This window comes from Lynx rufus, unplaced genomic scaffold, assembly GCF_022079265.1.
Source record: "Lynx rufus isolate CCGP_SWC_20201006 ecotype Redwood Valley unplaced genomic scaffold, mLynRuf1.p SCAF_17, whole genome shotgun sequence".
NCBI lineage: Eukaryota > Metazoa > Chordata > Mammalia > Carnivora > Felidae > Lynx > Lynx rufus.
This window is the reverse complement of record NW_025814831.1, coordinates 1,612,783-1,635,132: the sequence shown is the minus strand read 5'-3', so window position 1 is coordinate 1,635,132 and position 22,350 is coordinate 1,612,783. Positions and strand designations below refer to the sequence as shown.

General features: G+C 60.6%; 1 protein-coding gene across 1 annotated transcript; it reads left to right on the top strand.

Moving 5' to 3' along the window:
- The first annotated feature begins 17,444 nt into the window (after positions 1–17,444).
- On the top strand, positions 17,445–18,401 carry TMEM121 (transmembrane protein 121). The gene has a single exon (XM_047079772.1). The coding sequence runs from the start codon at positions 17,445–17,447 to the stop codon at positions 18,399–18,401; it is 957 nt and encodes a 318-aa protein (XP_046935728.1).
- The last annotated feature ends 3,949 nt before the right edge of the window (positions 18,402–22,350 follow it).

Below are 22,350 nucleotides of genomic sequence, written 5' to 3'. Positions count from 1 at the left end.
GTCAGGACACCCACTGGCCCCCGAGAACGAATTTCAGAAACCAAATGCAAACTCGGTGTTCTGGAGCTGTCCCTTCTCAAACTGCTCCGTGGATCCAATACAGCCCACTCGAGACCCCACGTGTGTCTGTGTGTCTGCGGGAGTTCGGCGCGGATTCTGAGAGACACGAGGTGCCACAGGCCAAGTCGGGGGGAAGCGAGGCACACTCGGTGGTCCAGGGAGCAGGCTGGGCTCTGACATCGGCTCCTACCGTTGCCGCCACGTTAGCACGCGCTTAGTGGCTCGGAAGCACAGACGCATGGCCGCCTTCCTGTAGGCGGGGGCGCAGCCTTCACGGTCCCCGGCCCCCAGCCCCGGTCAGGGACCTTAGTCCTCTTCTGCACGTGACATGGCAGGTCCGCAGGCCTGCGGCAGGGCCTGGGCGCCACCCAGCCCCCTGCGGCCCCACGGAACAGATGCAGGCCTGGCCCAGCTAGCTCGAGTACGCGGGTTCTGCCTGGGACAGGCCCGTGCTGCGGGGGCCCAGGGTTCCCCAGGGAGATGTGAAGGCAGAGCAGCCCGTGGGGGCCCAGGACCCCATGCTCCACCGGCCCCCATGGACGCCAGAAACTTCTGCTTATCGGAGACCCCGTAAAGACCGGGAAAGACAGGCCTCGGGAGAATCCGTCGGCGACACTTGTAACCTGTGAAGAGAGGGTAGAGGAAACGGTTTTGAGGAAGACAGAGCGGGCCTGGGGCAGGCACCGCGGGGAGGAGGAGACGGGGTGGTGATGTGCCCGCAAGCCGCTGGGTGGGCGCGGGGCCTGCGCAGGGCAGGGGCCGGCGGGCCTGGGCCAACGCTGGGGACGGCCGCCCGGCAGCCGAGCCAGGAACGGCAGACGGTGGGCGATGCCGTGGCCAGGACTGGGAAGGCGAGGGGAAGTACAGACGGGCCGCAGAAGGAGACGCACGGGGAGGCCGTGGGGAAGAGCCCAGCGACCATCACGGCAGGGCAGGGCTGCGTCTGTGTCCCCTGCTCCGCGGGCCTGTGTTCACAGGGATCCGCAGCACCTGTGCCGGCCTCCTCCCGTGTTTTATCCACCGCGGCACCGACAGGACCTCCGGCGAAGCCCCGCCCGTGAGCGCGTCCGCACTTGGCCTCTCGCGATCACGGCATCCTGTCCCTGCTCCAGCGCCTGGGTCCTTCTGGCCCTGACCTCACTGCCCAGGGCTGGCTTTCTCTCCCTTCAGGGCACGGCCTCCTCACCCTCATTGGTCGACCTTGGCCGGGCCTGGGCTTGGGGCGCGGCGACTGGACCAGGCCCTCCAGGACCCTTTGCGGCTCGTGTCTCTAGGGGGACACTCGCGGGGTGTTCCCGGGATGGGGTACTTCTCAGCGGCACTTATGGGGGAAGTTGGGTCCGAGGGGCGCAGCTGGTGACCTGGTCCACACACCCCCCCCCCGGTCCTCGCCTGCGGTCGTGGCCTCCAGCCCTGCACCTGCCTCACGCTCCTGTGTCCCCCCAGGGTCTTGGGTACTGAGTGTGGCCAGCTGCCCTCCTCCCCTCTCTGTCCCTTCTTGGCCGAACTCACCGTTGGTGAGCAAGGAGTCACTTGGTGCCTGAAGTGTGCCTGCCCTGGGGTGGGGGCCAGAGACCTGGACGAGGGGCACCTGGTGTCCCAGGAGGGTGGTGAGACAGAGGAAACGGGGTGCATTGGGGGCAGCACAGGCACTCGGAGGGGGCGGGGAGGGGTGGGGGCTGTAGACTCCTGTGGCCCAGTCAGGCTTTGCTGGGACGCGGGGCTCAGGGCTTCGTTCCCACAGGCCCCCTCCGCTGCTGGGGCTCAGCGATGAGGCGGGCGGGGAGTGGGGGTGCCAGGCTGGGGCCAGGCCAATGGCAGTTTTGGGGTCTGGGTCTGTGGCTGTCTTGGTTGTGGGGCCTGTGAGCTGATGGCTGATGTTTTGCCTTCTGGGTTGTTTAGATTCTTTATTTACAATACCCAAGATTTTTCCCCCTCCTTTCTGGGGGACAATTTTTCTTTTTCTTTCTTTTTTTTCTTTCTTGGTGGCGAAAAGCTGATGTTAAATGTACGATCTTAACCATTTTTAAGTGTATGGGTCAGCAGTGTTATGTGCATTCACACTGCTGTGCAACAGATCCCCGGAACCTTCTCCTCTCCCCTCTGTGCAACTCTGTCTCCATTAAACACTCACCCCCACCCCTCCCCAGCCCCGGGCACCCCCATCTGCTTTCTGTCTGTATGGATTTGACTCCTCTACGGACCTCTGATGTGTAGATTACACGGTGTTTGTGTCGCTCAGGAAAATGTGCTCATGGTTCATCCACGTGGTAGCAGGTGTCAGAATTTCCTTCCTTAGAATAACGCGCGGTAAGATTCCATTTATCGAGACACCACGTTTTCTTTATCCATTTTCTTCCTGCTGTTGGCCGCAGTGAACAGGGGTGTGCAAATATCCCTCCTTCTGGTGCTGGAGGCGCCCGCGCAGCCCCAGAGACACTGGCACGTGAGCCGGGTGCAGGGACCGGATGGGCATGGGGCTCGTTTCCCTGGGGGGACTCGACTCGGCAGCGGCGGGCGGTTGTCCCCTGAAGTCAACGTCCCGGAGTTTCAGACCTCACACTGGACACTGCCGTCCGAACTGGCTGAGCCACGCGGATTTCGGCCTGGCATTTGCTCTCTTTTCATCACAGCAGCTGCTGTAAAACCAGCTTTGCAGAGATACCGCAGAAAGGAAAGCAGGGCGGTCCGGTCCGCGATCCACGAGGGGGTGTCCGGCTTGTGGCGCTCACCTGTTTCCCTCAAAATTCACGACACCTTGTGCGGCCCCTGGGGGTGCCTAGACCCACGGTTCGGGAACTGCGGCCCCCGCCGACGCCGGTGTTTGTGGCCTGCATTCCGTTTCTCTCCACGTGGTGCGGGTTTAAAGCCTTGTGCGCGACTCACCACCGCTTCTGGCTATTGTTTCCACTTGATGGCTCAGCTAGAGGAGCAGAGCCGGGAGGAGATTCGATGGAAGCATTCTGAGACGGCTGCGGTTTCATCGTGGCCCCGGCGTTAACGCCTCACCCCTCGGCAGCGGGGAGGGCCAGGTGTCCTTATTCTCCCGCCGCAAGGGTGCAAACCCAAGGTTTCTCCATCAACCGCTGCTTTCCGTGCATGGAGTTTGGTAACATTTAATTAACTAATTTAGAGCAAGTGCATTAGTGAGGGAGGGGCAGAGAGGGAGGGAGAGAATCCCAAGCAGGCCCCGCGCTGTCTGCTCAGAGCCCAACGCGGGGCTCGATCCCACAACAGCGATACCATGACCTGAGCCGAGATCAAGCGTCTGACGCTCAACCAACAGCCACCCAGGCGCCCCTGGTTTTCTAACGTTTAGACAGTTTTCTTCCACTCTTAATTTCCTAAGAGCTTTTTCAGAATCATGAACTTCACTCATCAAGACAATCTTATGATTTTCTCCTTCACCCGTTTGTAATGAAATACATTAACTACACCACACGCTTTCCCAAGTTGAGCCATCCTTGTATTCCTGTAAGTAGCCCTGTTTGATCACGACGTTTACCTTTTTTTTTTTAATGTTTATTTATTTATTTTTTGAGAGAGAGGGAGAGAGAGAGAGCGAGCTCAAGCAGGGGAGGGACAGAGAGAGGGGGAAGGAGGACCCAAAGCGGGCTCTGCACTGACAGCATGAGCCTGATGCGGGGCTCGAATTCACAAACGGGGAGATCATGACCTGAGCTGAAGTCTGACGCTCAACCGACTGAGCCACCCAGGCGCCTGTGATCGTGTAACTTTTTAATATCCAGCTGGTTTCGCTTCGCTAAAATCTTAGGGAGTTCGTTGTCTACGTTCAAAATGAAACCCGGCTGCATTTTCCCCTTTTTCTCGTTGCACTTCCCTTATTATGTTTTGGAATCCAGATCACGTTGGCCTCGTCACAGGCTTTGCGATCTGTTTTCTGGAACAGCCTGTGAAGGTAGCAACCACTGTTCCTTGAAAATTTAGGAGAACCATCTGGAACTTGGGGTTGTCAGAAGGGAAGATTTTGGTTATTATTTCAATTTCTTTAATATTTACCTGCCCAGGAATAAACTGCCCACATTTAAATACAATTTTGGTACTTTATATGAAAAACCTAAATAATGGTTTATCTACTTTCCCTGGTCATTCTGTTAATTATTGCTTGGCATACTTTGAGGCTACATGTTAGGTATTTATATATTTATAGGAGATAAATCTTGTTTTATTGTTCCTTTTTACCAGCACATAATTTCATTCTGCGTGCTTTACGCTATTTTTCTGCTCTAAAGTATATTTGGTTGTATCCCGAGACGATGTTGGAGCCCTCTATTGGTTCATATTTGCACGGTATAGGCTGGTCTGTCCTTTATTTTCTAAACTCACTGTGTCTTAAAACAAACCATGTTTTTTTTTTAATTTTTTTTTAACGTTTATTTATTTTTGAGACAGAGAGAGACAGAGTATGAGCAGGGGAGGGTCAGAGAGAGAGGGAGACACAGAATCTGAAACGGGCTCCAGGCTCTGAGCTGTCAGCACAGAGCCCGACGCGGGGCTTGAACTCACGGACCGTGAGATCATGGCCTGAGCCGAAGTCGGCTGCTTAACCGACTGAGCCACCCAGGCGCCCCTGTTTTTTTTTTTTTAATACAGCATATTGTTGACTTATTTTATTCCAACATTAAGAGTCACTGTTTTTTTTTTTTTAATTTTTTAAAGTCATCTCTACACCCAGTGTGGGGCTTGAACCCACAACCCCAAGGTGAAGACTCACACACCCTTCCAACTGGGTAGCCGCACCCCACAGTCTCTGTGTTTTCTCTGATTAATTGTACACTGATTACAGGACTTCGCATTTTATTTTTATCTGGAATTTACTTTTGTTTCCTTCTTTTCCTTTTTTTTTTCAAGTTTATTTATTTATTTTGAGGGAGAGAGAGAGAGCACGAGTAGGGGAGGGGCAGGGAGAGACGGAGCCAGAGAGAATCCCAAGCAGATTCTGAGCTGTCAGCACAGAGCCCGACATGGGGCTCGAACCAATGAACCATGAGATCATGACCTGAACTGAAGTCAGATGCTCAACCAACTGAGCCACCCAGGTGCTGCCTTCTTCTTCTCCTTCTTCTTCTTCTTTCCTTCTCCCCCTCCTCCTTCTTCTCTTTCTTTCTTTCTTTCTTTCTTTCTTTCTTTCTTTCTTTCTTTCTTTCTTTTTCTTCTTCTTCTTCTTCTTCTTCTTCTTCTTCTTCTTCTTCTTCAATTTTATTTATTTTTGAGGGGGAGAGACAGAGAGACAGAGAGACAGAGAGAATGAGCAGGGGAGACACAGAATCCGAAGCAGGCTCCAGGCTCTGAGCTGTCAGCACAGAGCCTGATGTGGGGCTTGAACTCACCAACCGGACAGGACAGCGAGATCATGACCTGATCTGAAGTTGGACCCTTAGCAGACTGAGCCACCCAGGCGCCCCCCACCCCCTTCTTTTTCTTATTTTCTGCTTTCCACTGGGCGGATCCAGTTTTCTTCTGTTGGCTTAAACATCATGTATTTTTTTTTTTCTTATGGCAGTTGCTCTTAATTCTCATGTTTATCTACCAGATGACTTTTTAAAAAAAGATTTTATTTTTTTTTTAAAATTTTTTTTTTCAACGTTTATTTATTTTTGGGACAGAGAGAGACAGAGCATGAACGGGGGAGGGTCAGAGAGAGAGGGAGACACAGAATCGGAAACAGGCTCCAGGCTCCGAGCCATCAGCCCAGAGCCTGACGCGGGGCTCGAACTCACGGACCGCGAGATCGTGACCTGGCTGAAGTCGGACACTTAACCGACTGCGCCACCCAGGCGCCCCAAAGATTTTATTTTTTTAAAAAATGTTATTTTGACAGGGAAAAAGTGTGAAGGGGGGGCAGAGAGAGAGAAAATCCCAAGCAGGCTCCATGCTCAGTGTGGAGCCCAACTTGGGGCTCCATCCCACGACCGTGAGATCATGACCGTGAGACCACGACCGGAGCCAAAACCAAGAGTCCGACTTTCCACTGACCGAGCCCCGGCGCATTCTCATCGTGAGCCACAGCACATGTGCAGAAAAGCGCAAATACTTGGTGTCCAGCTCCGTGAACTACCCCAGGGTGAGCTCCCACACGGCCACCTCTCCGGACGCGAAGGAGACCACGGAGCCACCTCGCGGGACCGGAAGGAGACCGCGGCCGCGTAGCTCCAGGGCCCTTCGGCCTGGGCTTCTCCGCACCCTAAACGCTGTGACCCGCTTCCGTCTGGTGCTGGAGCTTCGGGCAGCCCCGCGGCGTCCGGCCTCACCTCTCGGGGCTGTGTCCGCGAACTTCGCACTGGCTGCTGCGCGTAGCTGTTTGACTCACTCGCTTTATCGCTGCACGTTACGATGTACCATCTGGACAGCCTCAGCTCTTCCGACTGTCGGGCTCTCGCTGTGTCTCTTTCCTGGTGGCGAGATACGCTGGCCGTCCCTCACTGACCCTTTGGGAAGTGCCTGTTTGCGTTTGCCCGCGTCTCCCCCTCTTTGGTTGTCTTCCTTCCTACTGACACGCAGAGGTTCTTGGTATGTCCCCGATGGGCGTCCCCTGTCGCTCGTTAGCGCTGCACAAAGCGTCTCCCTGTGACTTGCCGTCTCGCCTCCTCAGGGGTGTCTTTTGATGAGCAGAAGCTCCTGAATTTCATGCGATCCAATTTATCACTCTTTTCTTTTTATCACTACTGCTTTTTGTGTCCCCTTTAAAATCTTTTCCAACTCCGGGTCTCCTCCTTTTCCAACTCCGGGTGGCTCAGTCGGTTAAGCGTCTGACTTTGGCCCAGGTCGTGATCTCCATGGCTTTTTGGTTTGAGCCCCAGGTTGGGCTCTGTGCTGACAGCTCAGAGCCCGGGGCTGCTTCAGATTCTGTGTCTCCTCTCTCTGCCCCTCCCCCGCTTGCCCTCTGTCTCTGTCTCTCAAAAATAAAAAATATTAAAAAAAAAAAAACCACAATTTTTTTTCCAACTCCAGAGTCAGAAAGTTATTCTCCTGCATCTTGCCCTCTACTAGGGCTCCCTTCCTGACTTTGCCCCTGGAATGACAAGTCACGTGGGACTGCTTTTCACCTTTTAAAAATATGTGATTTAGAGTAACGTCACTCTTCAGAGCACAGCTGTAGGAATCTTGGCTCTTCCCCCCCTCCCACCGTGTGGACAGCCCCTGTCCTGGTACCGCCTGCAGGGAGGTCACCTGTCCCCGCGGCTGCGCGGTGCCCCTTCCAGACGGTGCCCCTCTGTTCCCCGGGCCCCGCGGCGCTGACTCCTCCAGCCTCACAGTGGGCGGCATGCTGGGTGAGTTTGCCACCCTGGTCTACTGCACGAAGGCTTGGGCTCTCCTTGGCTCTCTGCATTTCCATACACATCTCACAGCGAGTTCGTCAAATAGCAGTGAAACCCGTTGAGATTTTGCTTGCGATTACATCGTGTGTATTGACCCGTTTGAGGAGACGTGTCATCTCTATAAACGCGGATTCTTCCTGTTTGTGAGCACATCTCCATCTACTTAGGGGTAATTTATCTCATGATGTTTTCTTGTTTTCTGCACAGAGGTGTTCTACTTCCTTTATTAGATATATTACTTGTATTATGAACGGTATGCATAAATGCATATATGTACATCCGTTAAACATTATATATGCATATATATACACACACATACCTGATATATGTTACGTATACACACACACATAAATTTCATTTTCTAACTGTTGAAGACTATAGAAATGTAACTGACTTGTTTAAAAAAGGTTTTAAACAGTTTTATTCATTTTGAAATTTTTTTTAACGTTGATTTATTTTTGAGAGAGAGAGAGCGAGTGGGAAGGGGCAGAGAGAGAGGGAGACAGAATCCGAAGCAGGCTCCAGGCTCTGAGCTGTCAGCACAGAGCCCGACGCGGGGGCTCAGACTCACAAACTGCGAGATCCTGACCCGAGCTGAAGTTGGACGCTCAACCGACTGAGCCACCCGGGCGCCCCCACGACTGACTGCTACATACTGCCCTGGTACAATCTTGCTAAACTCATTAACTGCAAACATTTGTTCTCTCGGTTCTATAGACTTCTCCAAGCACAAACCGTATCACCTGCTCAAACTAATGGCAGCTTCGTTTCCTTATCTCCAGTTCTTCTTCTGTTTCGCTTCCTTGCTTCTTGGAAGAAGCTCCTGTGTCCGGAGCTTCGGGGACAGAGAGCCCAGCCGCGCCGGTAGCTGTCTGCTGTGTCTCAAAGAGGAGGTTTCCAACTCTTCATTAGAAAGATTGCTCTTTGCGAGGGATCCTTCTCGATGCATTTTATCAGATTAGAAAATCCCCTTCCATTCTTAATCTACTGAAGGCTTTTAAAAAATACATCACGAACAGCTTATTGACTTCTATTAAATGTTTCTTGATTCTACTGATGTGATCTTATTTTTTCATTTAATCGTTCATGTGAAGAACGGTTTGATTTTTTAAGCCTTTCATTTAAGAAATGATTTCAAATAAAGAGCCTGCAGAAATAGCACGCACATTCCCCAAATGTCAACATTTCGCGGCTCTGCTCTGTCTCCGCATTCACAGAACACACACACACACACACACACACGTAATATGTGTGGTACACAGACACTCACCTATATTCGTACATGTAGATCTCCTGTGCACCTTTGGGGACGGGCTGCAGACACACCACCTATTTCCCCTACACCTCAGAGGGTTCCCGAAGCAAAGGACTTTCTCCTACATAACCTCGGTTCTACCTCCCAAATCGGGAAACCACCCCTGATCCGACATCCCCATGTCATTGGCAGATGCCATGCAAACTTCCTCACTGTCCTGGTGATGTCCTTCATGGGGCTACGACCGGTCCTGGCTCATGTGTGCATCTGGCCGTCACCTCTCCCTTGTCTTCTTTCATCTGGAATGTTCTTCTGTGTGTTTCTGACTTCCATGACCAGTATGTAGAACACCCCTCAATCATGTCTCCCCTGACTGTTGGGCACAGATATCACACAAGAGATGCTGTGCCTTCTCAGCACATCAGCCCAGGAAGCCCCACTATTTGTGCCATTAATTTTTTTAATGTTTATTTATTTTTGAGAGAGAGAGAGAGAAAGAGGGAATGAGTGGGGGAGGAGCAGAGAGAGAGGGAGACACAGAATCCGAAACGGGCTCCAGGCTCTGAGCTGTCAGCACAGAGCCCGATGCGGGGCTTGAACTCACAAATCACGAGATCATGACCTGAGCTGAAGTCGGACGCTTAACCGACCGAGCCACCCTGGCACCCCTGGTGCCATTAATTTTTATTGCTCAGTCAGAACGGCATGGGCCAGATTACTGTAAAATGACCTAAAAGTATGTTGTTAATTAATATGTAATTAAGGCAAACATCCAGTCCTTCGGGACTAAGTATTTCAGTTTTGTCTGTTTGTTTCTGTTTTTGCCCTTTGTAGGTGCCCTTCGTTAGAGTCAGTAAATGCCCTTCTATCTCTTGTTTGCTCAGAGTATTTATCGTGGATGGATGTTGAATTCTGTCAAATGCTTTCTCTGCATCAGTTGACATGATCGTGTGGTTTCTTCTTTAGACTGTGGATATGGTGGCTCGCACGGATTTGTTTTCCTGACTTGAGCCAGCCTTGCATTCCTGGGATACCCTCTGTGTGGCTGTGGTGCCTTGGAGATATTATTTGCTAATATTTTGTTGAGGGTTTTGTGTCATGTTTGCCCTGGGGCTTTGACTTTCTTCTCTCTTGTGCGTTGGATGTGCTGGTTCCTCACACGCAGGATAATTCTAGATAGTATCCTGCACGCTCAGAGATTATGTTATGAATACCTGCTCTTCTAAAAATCCCACTGAGAGTGTTGACGTTTTTTTTTAGCACGCCATCGGCCCAGCCCTCTGTGGGTTGTGGTTTCAATGCCAGCGGTTTTCAAAGCCTTTGCAGTGTTACCTGGATCCGTCCTGTGTGGGCACTACCCCCGGTGGCCGGTATGGGACTCGGCTGCGGTCTGTCCTGTAGCTCAGTGCACAGACCTGGGAGGCACACACAGCTTGGGGTGAGCCCAGAAGGCACGAACGTCATGGGGATGCTTTCTGGATACTTTCTGGCTCCCCGGGGCTCCCCTTTGCAGTCCTCTGGCAGAGTCTGCGGCTTTGGTCACCCCGCCTCCTGCACACTCCCTGTGACGGCGCCTGCGACTTGGACAGAGGGCAGCGCTTGGCTCTCTCCCCTTCCCGCCCTCTGGGGACCACGTCTCCTCCCACGGGAGAGGAAGGTTTTCTCCCTCGCAAGGCACATGTGAACTGGTGCCTCCGCTGCAGGCTGGGTGGCGGGTCGCCCGGGGGCAGGTGTGAGGGAGGAGAGAACCACCCCCACTCCGACACTCTGCCCGGAGCTCCCCCAGCATCAGGACGCCCCTTTCTCTCCTGCCCCCTGAGCCTGGACTGGAGAGCTCCCCTGGAGCTTTCTCTGTCCACGCCCCCAGCCCCATTTGTAGCTTTCAGGCTGGGGTGAGTCCAGGCCAGGGGGTGTGGAGGGAGGGCCCGAGGCCCACCCCCACTTCGGTAGTGCTTCAAAGTCTGGCTCTTCCCACGGTCGGCCCGTTACGACTTTGCTGGGTCCTCGCGTGAGCCACGCACGGTCCTCCTTTAATTGCCGCGTCCAGTGGGAGAGACAGAGTCGGCCACGTCTGCTCTGTCTCGCCCCAAAAGGGGACCCAGGACATGAAAAGAAGAAGGCAACGAACAAACGTGAGACCCTGGGCTCGACTCGGCAACTCTTCCTGTGTAGCCACGTTGGATGGATCTTCGCCGGCGTGGGGGTGTAAACACACACTTGCCCCAGGCCGCTGGCAGGTGCCAGCAGGCACCGTGATGACTCAGCCTGAGCACCCCCCACGCAGCACTCCAGGGTGGGAGCACGTACCCGCGCAGCGACCCACCGCGGCTGCTCTGGAACCGCATTGCTTCCGGGGCGTATTTCCAGACCGCGTCTCTTCCTTTCCTTTCTCATGGCTTTTATGCGTTCCTTGTAAACAAGGTCTGTTTCGTCCTTTTGCTTTGTTTTCTTTTTTGAAAAAACCAGACCGATCGTCTTGGCCTTTCAATGGGAAAGTTTAGTCCGTTTACATTTGTTGTGACTACTGATACGACGGTGTTTAAATCTGCCTCTTAAAAAAGTTTCCTCGTTTCTGCAGCTGCTCTGTTTCCACGCCCCACCCCCCTTTTGTTTTGTTTTGGGTTGACTCTTAAAGGCAGCTTGGTGAGCTTCTCCCTACAGAGTGTTGTTCCTGTTCCTTGGTGCTTCAGCTGGTCTCTGGAGCTCATCGACACTGTCTTCTGTTTCCTTCTTGCTTTGTACGTACGTTGTCGGTTCACATTTCGACGTTGCGTTTTCTACACGTCACTACATCTCAGCATTTTTACCACTATGACAGACACCTTCTCTGCTCTCCTTTCCTCCCTGCCCTTATTTTCTTCGACTAAAGGGCAACTTTTACAGTGTTTTTGCTGCAGGCCTGCTCCAAACTCTCTCGGTTCTTGTCTGTCTGAGTAAAGAGTGATTTCAGGCCAGCAACTTACTCCTTCCTTCCCTATTGCTGCCGTAACGCACCCCCACGCACTGCAAGCAACGCCCGTCTACTACCTTACAGCTGTGGAAGGCGGCGGTCTCAGTGTGCTAAAATCGAGGACGGCTCCTTCTGGAGGCTCTCTCGTCCCGCTTCCCCAGCTTCTAGGGGCCGCCGGCACTCCTGGGCTCACGGCCCCTCCTCCGTCATCCCTGCCCGGGCTTGGGGCCTCACAGTGTCTCTCTGACTCTCCCACCACCACCCCCTCCCCCCTACCTCCTTGTGATGACACCGGACCCACCGATGACCCTGGACAACCTCCCCTGTCAGGCCCGTAATGTCATCACACCTGCAAAATCCCAGTTGCCTAACGTAACGTGATCACAGGTTTGGGGGACTAGGACGTGGACCTCTCTGGGGCCATTCCTCTGCCGACCACAGCCGGCACTTCCCTGCGGTGGGTCAAAGTCACCGTCCCGTTGTCTCCTGGGCCGTGCTGTTGCAGCTGAGAGGTCAGCTGTCGCGCGACTCTCAGGCTTCTGCCATCTGACTGCCTTTCAGATTTTCTCTCCGGTTTTCACCAAAGACAAAGATTATATGACGTGTGTACAGGTGTGGGGTTTATTGTGATGATGCTACGGTTGGTTGGGCCACTTGGACTCAGGCTTTGCCATCTTGCAGCAGAGACAGAAACTCCTCAGAGTACTGCTGTGTCTTGCTCGCGGCCCTGGGCTTCCAGCCGTGCACGGAGCAGAACTTCCCGCCCGGGGGGCCCCCGCCCCGGGCTCCACGCTTCAGAATGCACAGCTCCTCCTGCCGTCCCCGTCCTTAGGTTTCCCCAGTGCGCCCACTCTGCCGTTCACACTCCCTTTGACTCTTAATTTCGGTTATTGTGTTTCTTGGCCCTACCATTTCTGTTTGGTGCTCCCCCCCCCCGTCTCGTCTGTCACATCGTTTCCAGGGCCCCGTGCTGGGCCACGCCTGGTCCCTCCAGCCTCTCGGGTGTCTGGGGTTCGTCTCTGTGGGGTTCAGTCTGCGTTTCTGCCGGCTGGCTCCGGGAGTCCAGTCTGGCAGCCTGCGGGGTTTGAAAAATCACTTGTGGGATAACTAAGGCCTTCAACGGAGACGCTGCTCTCTCCGCGGGGTTTCACGTGCTTCTGCCGGGCACGGGAGGTGAGGCCTGCCGGTCACCGGCAGCCAAGTTCAGAGCCAGAGACGGGCAGCCCCCCCCCCCCCCCGGGCTGTGACCCCGCCCACTCTGGGCCTCCACGAGCCTGATGATCAGCGCACAGTTCACCTGGCTCGGGCGTCAGAGACGTGAAGTCGCTCTCGCTCCTGAGGGACCCCAGGCACCCATGAGCCCCCCACGGCCCCTCTGTGGATCTGGTGCAGCTCCGTCAGCCTTCCAGGCAGGTGGGGGGCATGGAGCCCATCCTCATGACTGCATGGCGTGATGGCCGGTGGCGAGGGGCTGCGGCTACGGCGGGCGGCCAGACCCCAGTGCTGCAGGACAGCTGGATGGAGGCCAGGCCTGGAGTGAAGTGCACGGTGTTGGGGACGCCACCCCGATTCAGGGCAGTGGTGTTCCAGCCAGGGGAGCCTCTGAGACGGTGTACCCGGGGGAGGGGGGGGGAAACAAGCCTGGCAAGGCCGTGAGGGGCTGTCTTGAGAGATATGGCGGGGGGGGGCCGGCAGGGCCAGGCTGGGGGCAGCTCTACAGCCAGGCCCGGGAGCTTGGTCCTCTTGTCAAGGCCATGGGGACGCCTCGTGAGGGGGTCACAGTCAGACTGGCAAGTTGGGAAGGTCCATCACGGGTGAAACTATGTCTCCCCAAAGATATGTTTAAGTCCTGACCCCTGGAACGTCCAAATGCGACCTCATTTGGAAACGAGAACTTTGCAGATGCCATCAAGTTAGGATGAGGTCACTGGGTGGGCCTTTCCAACATCACATGTTTTCACGAGAAGAAGACAGACGCACAGGGAAAGGCCGCGTGATGTCCGAGGCGGATGGGAGTGGTGCGTCCACAAGCCAAGGAAGGGGAGGGGTTGCTGGCGGCCGCCAGAAGCCGAGGTGCCACCCTGGCGTCCTAGTCCTCACCGTCCTCACCCGCTCTGGGCCCACCCTCGAGGGCCACGCCTCCACGCCCAGGCGATGATGTTAACACAAAGGGGAGAGCCAGGAGGGGGAGCGCTGTGAGGTCAGCGCAGAGTCGCCAGGGCGCTGGGGGTGGGGCCGGAGGTGTGCAGAGCCCCGGAGCAGGTTTGCAGGTTTGAGGCGAAGGACTGGGCTTTTAGAGCACTTGGGTGAGGTGGGCAGGGCAGAGGGGTGAGGTGGGCGAGGTGGGCAGGGTGAGGGTGAGGTGGGCAGGGCAGAGGGGAGAGGCTGCAGGGGCTGAGGGGGCAGCTCCTTCCCGACAGTGGAGGCCGCAGGGAGGTGCTTCTGGTCTCTTCCTACGCGGCCCGTCCCTCCTCTGCCTCCTGGGGCTGCCAGGTGCAGCTGGTGCTCCCTGGGGCGGAGGCGGCGGGGGCCGTGTGCCCTGGGCCTTCTCCACACCTCCCTCCGTATTGCCTTTTGTGCCTTGAGGCAGGGGGGCTTCTGGAGGCCTCTGGGGGAGAGGATCCACCCCGAGGGGTCCGGGGCCCCTCCCTGGGTACAAAGACAGCTTCAGGGTCCTGACCACACAGGTTCCTGCCAGCGAAGGCAGATGTGGGGGCTGGTATCTCCCCAGCAGCCACCCCGAGGGGTTCACCGCAGTAAGTTCTCACAGCACCTCATCTGTGCTTCTTGTGGGTCGGGGGCCTGGGCAGCCGGGGGTCCTGGCTTCCCTTGGGCCAGAGACGTCCCCGCCCCCCGCACCGAGGGGGGGTGGCAGTCCCGTAGTCGCCTGCACAGACCCGTGTGGACCCAAGCACAGCTCGGGGCCTCAGTGTAAGCAGACCTGGTGTGAGTCGTGCCTCACCCCTCTGCATCAGGGGGCGGCCGGGTGCCCCTGGCCCTCTCTGACGCTCCTCTCCTCCTCTGTCGGAGGGACGTGGGACGTGGGAGAGCAGGCATTAGGTGGGCTCCCCTCCTCCACCCTAAGGCGGAGGGGCTGGGGTGCGCGTGCGGAGGCTCCGTGAGGACACAGTGGCGACCGGGGTTGGAGGAAGGAAGCCTGAGCCTCCAAACCCGAGCGAGCGCCTGGACGGCTGAAGACGAAGGCCACCGGCTGCTCTTGTCTCCCACCCTCCGAAGGAAGCCAGGAAGGCTGGAGAGAGCCGGGACCCGGGGCTCTTTGGGACGCGGCACCGACACCCACCGCACTGTCCCCACAGGCCGCTTGCACAGGGCCGGTGGTCAGCCCGGCCCCGCGTCCGGACCAGCTCCGCGGCAGGGAACGGGGTCCTCGGGCTGCCTGTCGAGGGCGAGTGGGGTCGCCCTGGTGGGCGGCCTGGGTGGGGCCGCAGCGGGATTTCAGGGCGTGAGCGGGACTGAAGACCCGGCTGTGGGGTGAAGCAGGGTGCAGGGGCTTCCCGGGGATGGCGCGCGGGTCCGGCGGTGTCCAGCTCCCCGGGGCCAGCGGTCGCCGGCACCGCTGCGGCGCCGGGCTGTCGCCGTGGCAACCGGTGCTGGGGGGGGGCGGGGCGCCGGGACCCCCACCGCGCGGGGCGGGGCCTCGGGCGGGGGCGGGGCCTCGGCGGGGGCCGCGCCGAGAGAGCCGCGAGGGGAGCGAGCACGGCGCAGGGAGCGCGGCCTCGGCCCGGCGCGGAGGCTCGGCGGGCCGGCGGTGGGTAGGCGCGGGGCCGGGGGGTGCGAGCGGGGCGAGCGGGGGGTCGGGCGCAGGGGCTGGGATGCGCAGCGGCGCTGCAGGGCCGGGCCCGGCTTGGGCAGAAGGGCGGAGACGCAGCCTGTCTGGGGCAGCCTGGGTCTGGCCGGCGCTGGCGGCCCCTTCCTGTCCGCCCCCATCGGTGGGCACCGAAGGGGCGGCTCGGGGAGGGGGCGGGCAGGCGGCACGCGGGGGACCGCAGGGCCGGCCCAGGACAAGCCAGGGCTTCCCAGGGAGAGGCCGGGCAGGGTGTGCGGGAGCGGTGGTCAGGCCCTGGCTCCGGCTTTCTGGGGCGGGGGCGGGGGATCCCCCTGCGAGCTCTCGTGGGGATGGGGTCTGTCCTGGCATCGTCAACCCGGGTTTGATGAGTGGCTGAGAGAGGGAACGAGAAGGCCAAGCGGTAGATGGGGAGGGGTGAGCGGTGCAGCGGCTCTCTGGCTATTTGGCCTGGCCAAGGGCTGGGAGGAAGGCCATTCCCAGGCCGCTGCTGGAGCCAGAGGAGGCAGGGTGGGAGGAGGCCCCTTGGGTCACGCGTGCCCACCTGGTGGCTGAAAATGGGGTGAGGGTGTGGTGTGGGTGGGGAGCAGGGGCTCCAGACACTGTTTTGGTAGGGACATGGTGCTATGACTCCCCCCCCCCCCCCAGGAACCCTGCGCTCGAGGTGTCTGAGCTCACAGTGTGGGGGGTCCTGTGTGTGGCTGCAGGGACCCCTGGGTGGGGCAGCAGCCGTGTTGAGGTCAGGAGTGGGAGTGCGGATTTGGAGGAGGGCCTCCTTCCTCAGTCTTGAGGGCGGTGGTGTCACTAGGGGCAGGCTTCACAGGCACGGGGGACATTAAATTTTATGTCCTTGTCTAGACAGGGCAGTAAACAGAGCCCAGGGCCAGGGGTGCTGCGGAGGGGAGAGGCGGGCTGAGGGGGCCTGGCTGGAAGTGAGTGGAAGTAAGTCTGCAAAGTGACTTTCAGTGGGTGACGGGTGCGGGCCCAGGTGTGGGGACCCAGTCTGGTGTGGGACTCTGACCAGCACAGTCACGACGATGCCAAGGGTGTGAGAAGTACAGGGGTCTGCAGAGCCCAAAGAAGGTCCCCGTGGGCGAGAGCGCAGGGAGGGCTTCCTGAGACGGCCCCAAAGGTGCGGGGATGGCGGGGGGGGGGGGGAGTGGCAGAGGGCCACCCCTTCGCGGGGAGCAGGGCAGCGTACGTGGCGGGACAGGCGGCCACTGGCACGAGCCTCGTAGGCAATGGGAGCCCTGGTGAGACGGGGCAGGGAATGGTCCACGGCCTGTGGACGGGTGTGTGGGGGCACCGAGTCCGCCGAGGTAGGGGTGGCGATGCTTGTGGGAGGGGATCCTCAGCACTTGGATGACCCTCAGTCCCGGACCAGAAAACACGCCCGGAGCGCCGGCGCAGCGCCCAGGGAAGGGGCCTGGGCCTCCGCGGGCCTCGGGGGCTCCGGGAGCGCACAGAGCTGAGGCCGCAGGCCCGCCTCCCCGCCCAGCAAGGCGCCCGGGGGCGAGAGGACGCCGGAGGGCCGACGGCGTGGGCCCAGCAGGGGCAAACCGCCGGGGCCCGGGGATGCGCGCGGCCGGGAGAAACCACTTCCGTTCCATTTCCTTCCCGGCGGCCGCGGGAACCCGGTCTCGGGTCTCAGGCAGGGCTGCAGCGCCCCCTGGAGGCCCCGCTCCCGGCTCCGGGTCCCCGCGAGCGCACCGGCGCGTGCGTGCGACAGAAGCCCCCCGGCGCCCCCGCGCGGGGACAGCGCCCCGCGCAGGAAGCGCGTCGCGGGGGCGGGGGGGGGAGGGGAGGGGAGGGCGGAGGCTGTCCCCCGGGCTGCGCCCTTACCGTCCCCTCTGGTCTTCCCCAGGTTCCGAGCTCGCCGGCCGGCAGCGGTGGCGCCCTCAGAGCGGCTGGACGGGTCCCGTCGCGCCATGCCCGCGGGCTGAGCGCCGCCGCCGCCGCCTCCGCCGCCGCAGGGCCTCGTCCCGCCTCGCGTGGGGGCCACGCGCGCCCAGGCCGGGGCCCCGGCGGCCGACCATGGTGCTGCCGCCCCCGGACCGGCGCCACGTGTGCCTGACCACGCTGGTGATCATGGGCAGCATGGCGGTCATGGACGCGTACCTGGTGGAGCAGAACCAGGGCCCGCGCAAGATCGGCGTGTGCATCATCGTGCTGGTGGGCGACGTGTGCTTCCTGCTGGTGCTGCGCTACGTGGCCGTGTGGGTGGGCGCCGAGGTGCGCACGGCCAAGCGCGGCTACGCCATGATCCTCTGGTTCCTGTACATCTTCGTGCTGGAGATCAAGCTCTACTTCATCTTCCAGAACTACAAGGCGGCGCGGCGAGGCGCGGCCGACCCGGTGGCGCGCAAGGCACTGACGCTGCTGCTGTCGGTGTGCGTGCCCGGCCTGTTCCTGCTGCTGGTGGCGCTCGACCGCATGGAGTACGTGCGCACCTTCCGCAAGCGCGAGGACCTGCGCGGCCGCCTCTTCTGGGTGGCGCTCGACCTGCTGGACCTGCTGGACATGCAGGCCAATCTGTGGGAGCCGCCGCGCACCGGGCTGCCGCTGTGGGCCGAGGGCCTCACCTTCTTCTACTGCTACATGCTGCTGCTGGTGCTGCCGTGCGTGGCGCTCAGCGAGGTCAGCATGCAGGGCGAGCACATCGCGCCGCAGAAGATGATGCTCTACCCCGTGCTCAGCCTCGCCACCGTCAACGTGGTGGCCGTGCTGGCGCGTGCCGCCAACATGGCGCTCTTCCGCGACAGTCGCGTCTCGGCCATCTTCGTGGGCAAGAACGTGGTGGCGCTGGCCACCAAGGCCTGCACCTTCCTCGAGTACCGCCGCCAGGTGCGGGACTTCCCGCCGCCCGCGCTCGCGCTGGAGCTGCAGCCGCCGCCGCCGCAGCGCAACTCGGTGCCGCCGCCCCCGCCGCTGCACGGCCCGCCCGGCCGCCCCCACGGGCCCTCGCCCACGCGCGACGCCCTGGGCACGTGACGGGGCCCGCGCGGCTTGCATGGGATGGGGTGGGGGCGGGCTCCCCCCAGGGCCAGGTTTGGCGAGTGCCCCGGCAGGGGCGGGGGTGGGGGGTGGGGGCGCCGCGGGCCGCTTCTTCATCTCAGGAATCCCTCGGACCACGGACTCGCAGCCCAGCGCCCCAGCCGGCCCCCAGCGCGCCCAGCCTGCCCCCAGCGCCCGGTGCGCCGGCCGGTGGGGGGCGGGGGGCGGCCGGGAAGGGAGGACAGAGTGGGCGGAGGTGCGGTCCCTTGGGGTCCCTTGGTGGGGGCCTCTGGCTCAGAGTTTGGGGCCACGGAGGCCTCTGTCATTTTAAAGACTCGTGTTTACAGTTTTGTATCCAAAGCCGCCCGGCCCTGTTTCCTGAGTCCAGTGTCTGACAGCGGGACGGACGTGGTGGGAGGAGGGATGTGAGTGTGAGCGGGAGGTGAGGGGTCTGGGCCAGCCCCCTTCCGGAGGAGCCCCCTCCGGAGGTGGATTCTCAGGAGCTCCAGCTGTCACAGAGGCACTCTCGGCTCCAGCTTCACTGTCCCCACCTGCAACTCTGTGCTTCCTGGAGTACCTCACCCAGGTCTCTGCGTACCTGAGGCCCTGCAATGCCCCCGAGTTCTCTCCTCAGTGCGGGAGTGGGAGGTGGGGTGAAAGGTGGGGTGGAGGTGGAGGGTGGGGTGGAGGTGAGGTGGAGAGGTGAAGGGGGAGGTGGAGTGGAGGAGTGGAAGTGGGAGGTAGGAGGTGGGGTGGAGGGTGAGAGTGGGGTGGAGGGTGGAGTGGAGGGGTGAAGGTGGGATGGAGGGGTGGAGGTGGAGGGTGGGGTGGAGGTCGGAGGTGAGGTGGGGTGGAGGAGTAGTGGAGGGCTGGAGGGGTAGTGAAGGGGTGGAGGTGGGGTGGAGGGGTGAAGGTGGGAGGGGGGTGGAGGTAGGAGGTGGGGTGGAGGGTGGAGTGGAGAGGGGTGAAGGTGGGATGGAGGGGTGGAGGTGGAGGGTGGGGTGGAGGTGAGGTGGAGGGGTGGAGGTGGGAGGTGGAGTGGAGGAGTGGAGGTGGGAGGTAGGAGGTGGGGTGGAGGGTGAGAGTGGGGTGGAGGTGGAGTGGAGGGGTGAAGGTGGGATGGAGGGGTGGAGGTGGAGGGTGGGATGGAGATTGGAGGTGAGGTGGGGTGGAGGAGTAGTGGAGGGGTGCAGGGGTAGTGGGGGGGGTGGAGGGGGGTGGAGGGGTGAAGGTGGGAGGGGGGGTGGAGGTAGGAGGGGGGTGGAGGGTGAGAGTGGGGTGGAGGGTGGAGTGGAGGGGTGAAGGTGGGATGGAGGGGTGGAGGTGGAGGGTGGGGTGGAGGCCGGAGGTGTGGTGGGTGGAGGAGTAGTGGAGGGGTAGTGGAGGGGTGGAGGGGTGAAGGTGAAATGGAGGGGTGAAGGTGGAATGGAGGGTGGAGGTTGGAGGTGAGGTGGGGTGGAGGAGTAGTGGAGGGGTGGAGGGGTAGTGGAGGGGTGGAGGGGTAGTGGAGGGGTGGAGGGGGGGTGGAGGGGTGGAGGGGTGGTGGAGGGGTGGAGGGGTAGTGGAGGGGTGGAGGGGGGGTGGAGGGGGGTGGAGGGATGGAGGGGGGGTGGAGGGGTGGAGGTGGGAGGTGGGGTGGAGGAGTGGAGGTGGAAGGTAGAAGGTAGGAGGAGGGGTGGAGGGTGAGAGTTGGGGGGAGGGTGGAGTGGAGGGGTGAAGGTGGGATGGAGGGGTGGAGGTGGAGGGTGGGTTGGAGGTCAGAGGTGAGGTGGGGTGGAGGAGTAGTGGAGGGGTAGTGGAGGGGTGGAGGGGGGTTGGAGGGGGGTGGAGGGGTGAAGGTGGGAGGGGGGGTGGAGGTTGGAGGTGAGGTGGGGTGGAGGAGTAGTGGAGGGGTAGTGGAGGGGTGGAGGGTGGTGGAGGCGTGAAGGTGGAATGGAGGGTGGAGGTTGGAGGTGAGGTGGGGTGGAGGGGGGTGGAGGGGTGGAGGGGTAGTGGAGGGGTGGAGGGGGGTGGAGGGGGGTGGAGGGGTGAAGGTGGGAGGGGGGTGGAGGGGTGAAGGTGGGAGGGGGGGTGGAGGTAGGAGGGGGGTGGAGGGTGAGAGTGGGGTGGAGGGTGGAGTGGAGGGGTGAAGGTGGTATGGAGGGGTGGAGGTGGAGGGTGGGGTGGAGGCTGGAGGTGTGGTGGGTGGAGGAGTAGTGGAGGGGTGGTGGAGGGGTGGAGGGGTAGTGGAGGGGTGGAGGGGGGGTGGAGGGGGGTGGAGGCGTGAAGGTGGGAGGGGGTTGGAGGTTGGAGGTGAGGTGGGGTGGAGGGGTGGTGGAGGGGTGGAGGAGTAGTGGAGGGGTGGAGGGGGGGTGGAGGGGGGTGGAGGGGTGAAGGTGGGAGGGGGGTGGAGGGGTGAAGGTGGGAGGGGGGGTGGAGGTAGGAGGGGGGTGGAGGGTGAGAGTGGGGTGGAGGGTGGAGTGGAGGGGTGAAGGTGGTATGGAGGGGTGGAGGTGGAGGGTGGGGTGGAGGCTGGAGGTGTGGTGGGTGGAGGAGTAGTGGAGGGGTGGTGGAGGGGTGGAGGGGTAGTGGAGGGGTGGAGGGGGGGTGGAGGGGGGTGGAGGGGTGAAGGTGGGAGGGGGGGTGGAGGTTGGAGGTGAGGTGGGGTGGAGGGGTGGTGGAGGGGTAGTGGAGGGGTGGAGGGGGGGTGGAGGGTGGTGGAGGGGTGAAGGTGGGAGGGGGGGTGGAGGTTGGAGGTGAGGTGGGGTGGAGGGGTGGTGGAGGGGTAGTGGAGGGGTGGAGGGGGGGTGGAGGGGGGTGGAGGGGTGAAGGTGGGAGGGGGGGTGGAGGTTGGAGGTGAGGTGGGGTGGAGGGGTGGTGGAGGGGTGGAGGGGTAGTGGAGGGGTGAAGGTGGAATGGAGGGTGGAGGTTGGAGGTGAGGTGGGGTGGAGGGGGGGTGGAGGGGTGGAGGGGTAGTGGAGGGGTGGAGGGGGGGTGGAGGGGGGTGGAGGGGTGAAGGTGGGAGGGTGGTGGAGGGGTGAAGGTGGGAGGGGGGGTGGAGGGGCAGGATGTGGGATCAGGTGGACACTGGAGCCTGAGGCCAGGAGCACGGAGCCTGGCCCCACCTCCCCTGGGCCCGTTGGGGACGGACACCCATGGATCCCCCAGCAGCCGGGCCCAAGCAGCTTGGCGCCCTGGTGGGGCGGAGAGGACGCTTGAGGCTGCCTGACCTGTCACTTGAGAGCACACGACACCATCCGCAGGTGGCCTCTCACCTGGCCTCCGCCCGGTGCCGTGCGCTTGTGATGTGGCCCTGGGCACCCACGGGCCAAGGAGGGGAGGGAACCCCTTGCCCTGAGCCACACGGGGCTGCTGACGCGGCTGTTGGAGGACGCCTGGCGGTGTTAGGGGGCACGTCCGGCCGGCCAGTCCTCATCGTGGAGCCATGTGGCGGGCCAGACTCGTGCTCCGTGCGTTTCACCTGTGCTGCCTGATGACAAGGTCCGCTGTCCCTGTCTGTAACCAACAGCTCCCAGAAGGGCCCTGAGCTGGCGGTGCGGGGCAGGGACCTCTCTGTGCCCCCTTCCTGCCAACCGCAGTTCAGGCGGGGCTGGCCGACCACTGGGCCCCTCCCCATCTCTCCTCTCCCCCAGCCTGCGGTTGCCTGGGGTCTGGCTTTTGGAGTTGAATGCTTCCCAGTCGGCTGGCCTTGGGGACCAGTGTCCCCAGATGCCGTCACACCCTGACTACAGCCCTGCCCTCGGCTCCCAGAATGACCACTTCCACACCCCCTCTCTCTGAGCCCGGGGAGCCCAGGTGCGGAGCAGGGGGAGGCTCTCTCGTCCTGTGTTGGAGTAGAGCAGGGAGGGCAGGGGGGGTGCTGCAGGGGGAGCTGTCCCAGAAAGGCCACGGCGGGTGTGGAGGGCTCGAGGGGCTGCAAGGGGTACAGCCCGCGGGTGGGGCGGGG

What these genes read in the sequence shown, in the direction of transcription:
- TMEM121 (XM_047079772.1), top strand. Translation starts at nt 17,445, where the DNA reads ATGGTGCTGCCGCCCCCGGACCGGCGCCACGTGTGCCTGACCACGCTG.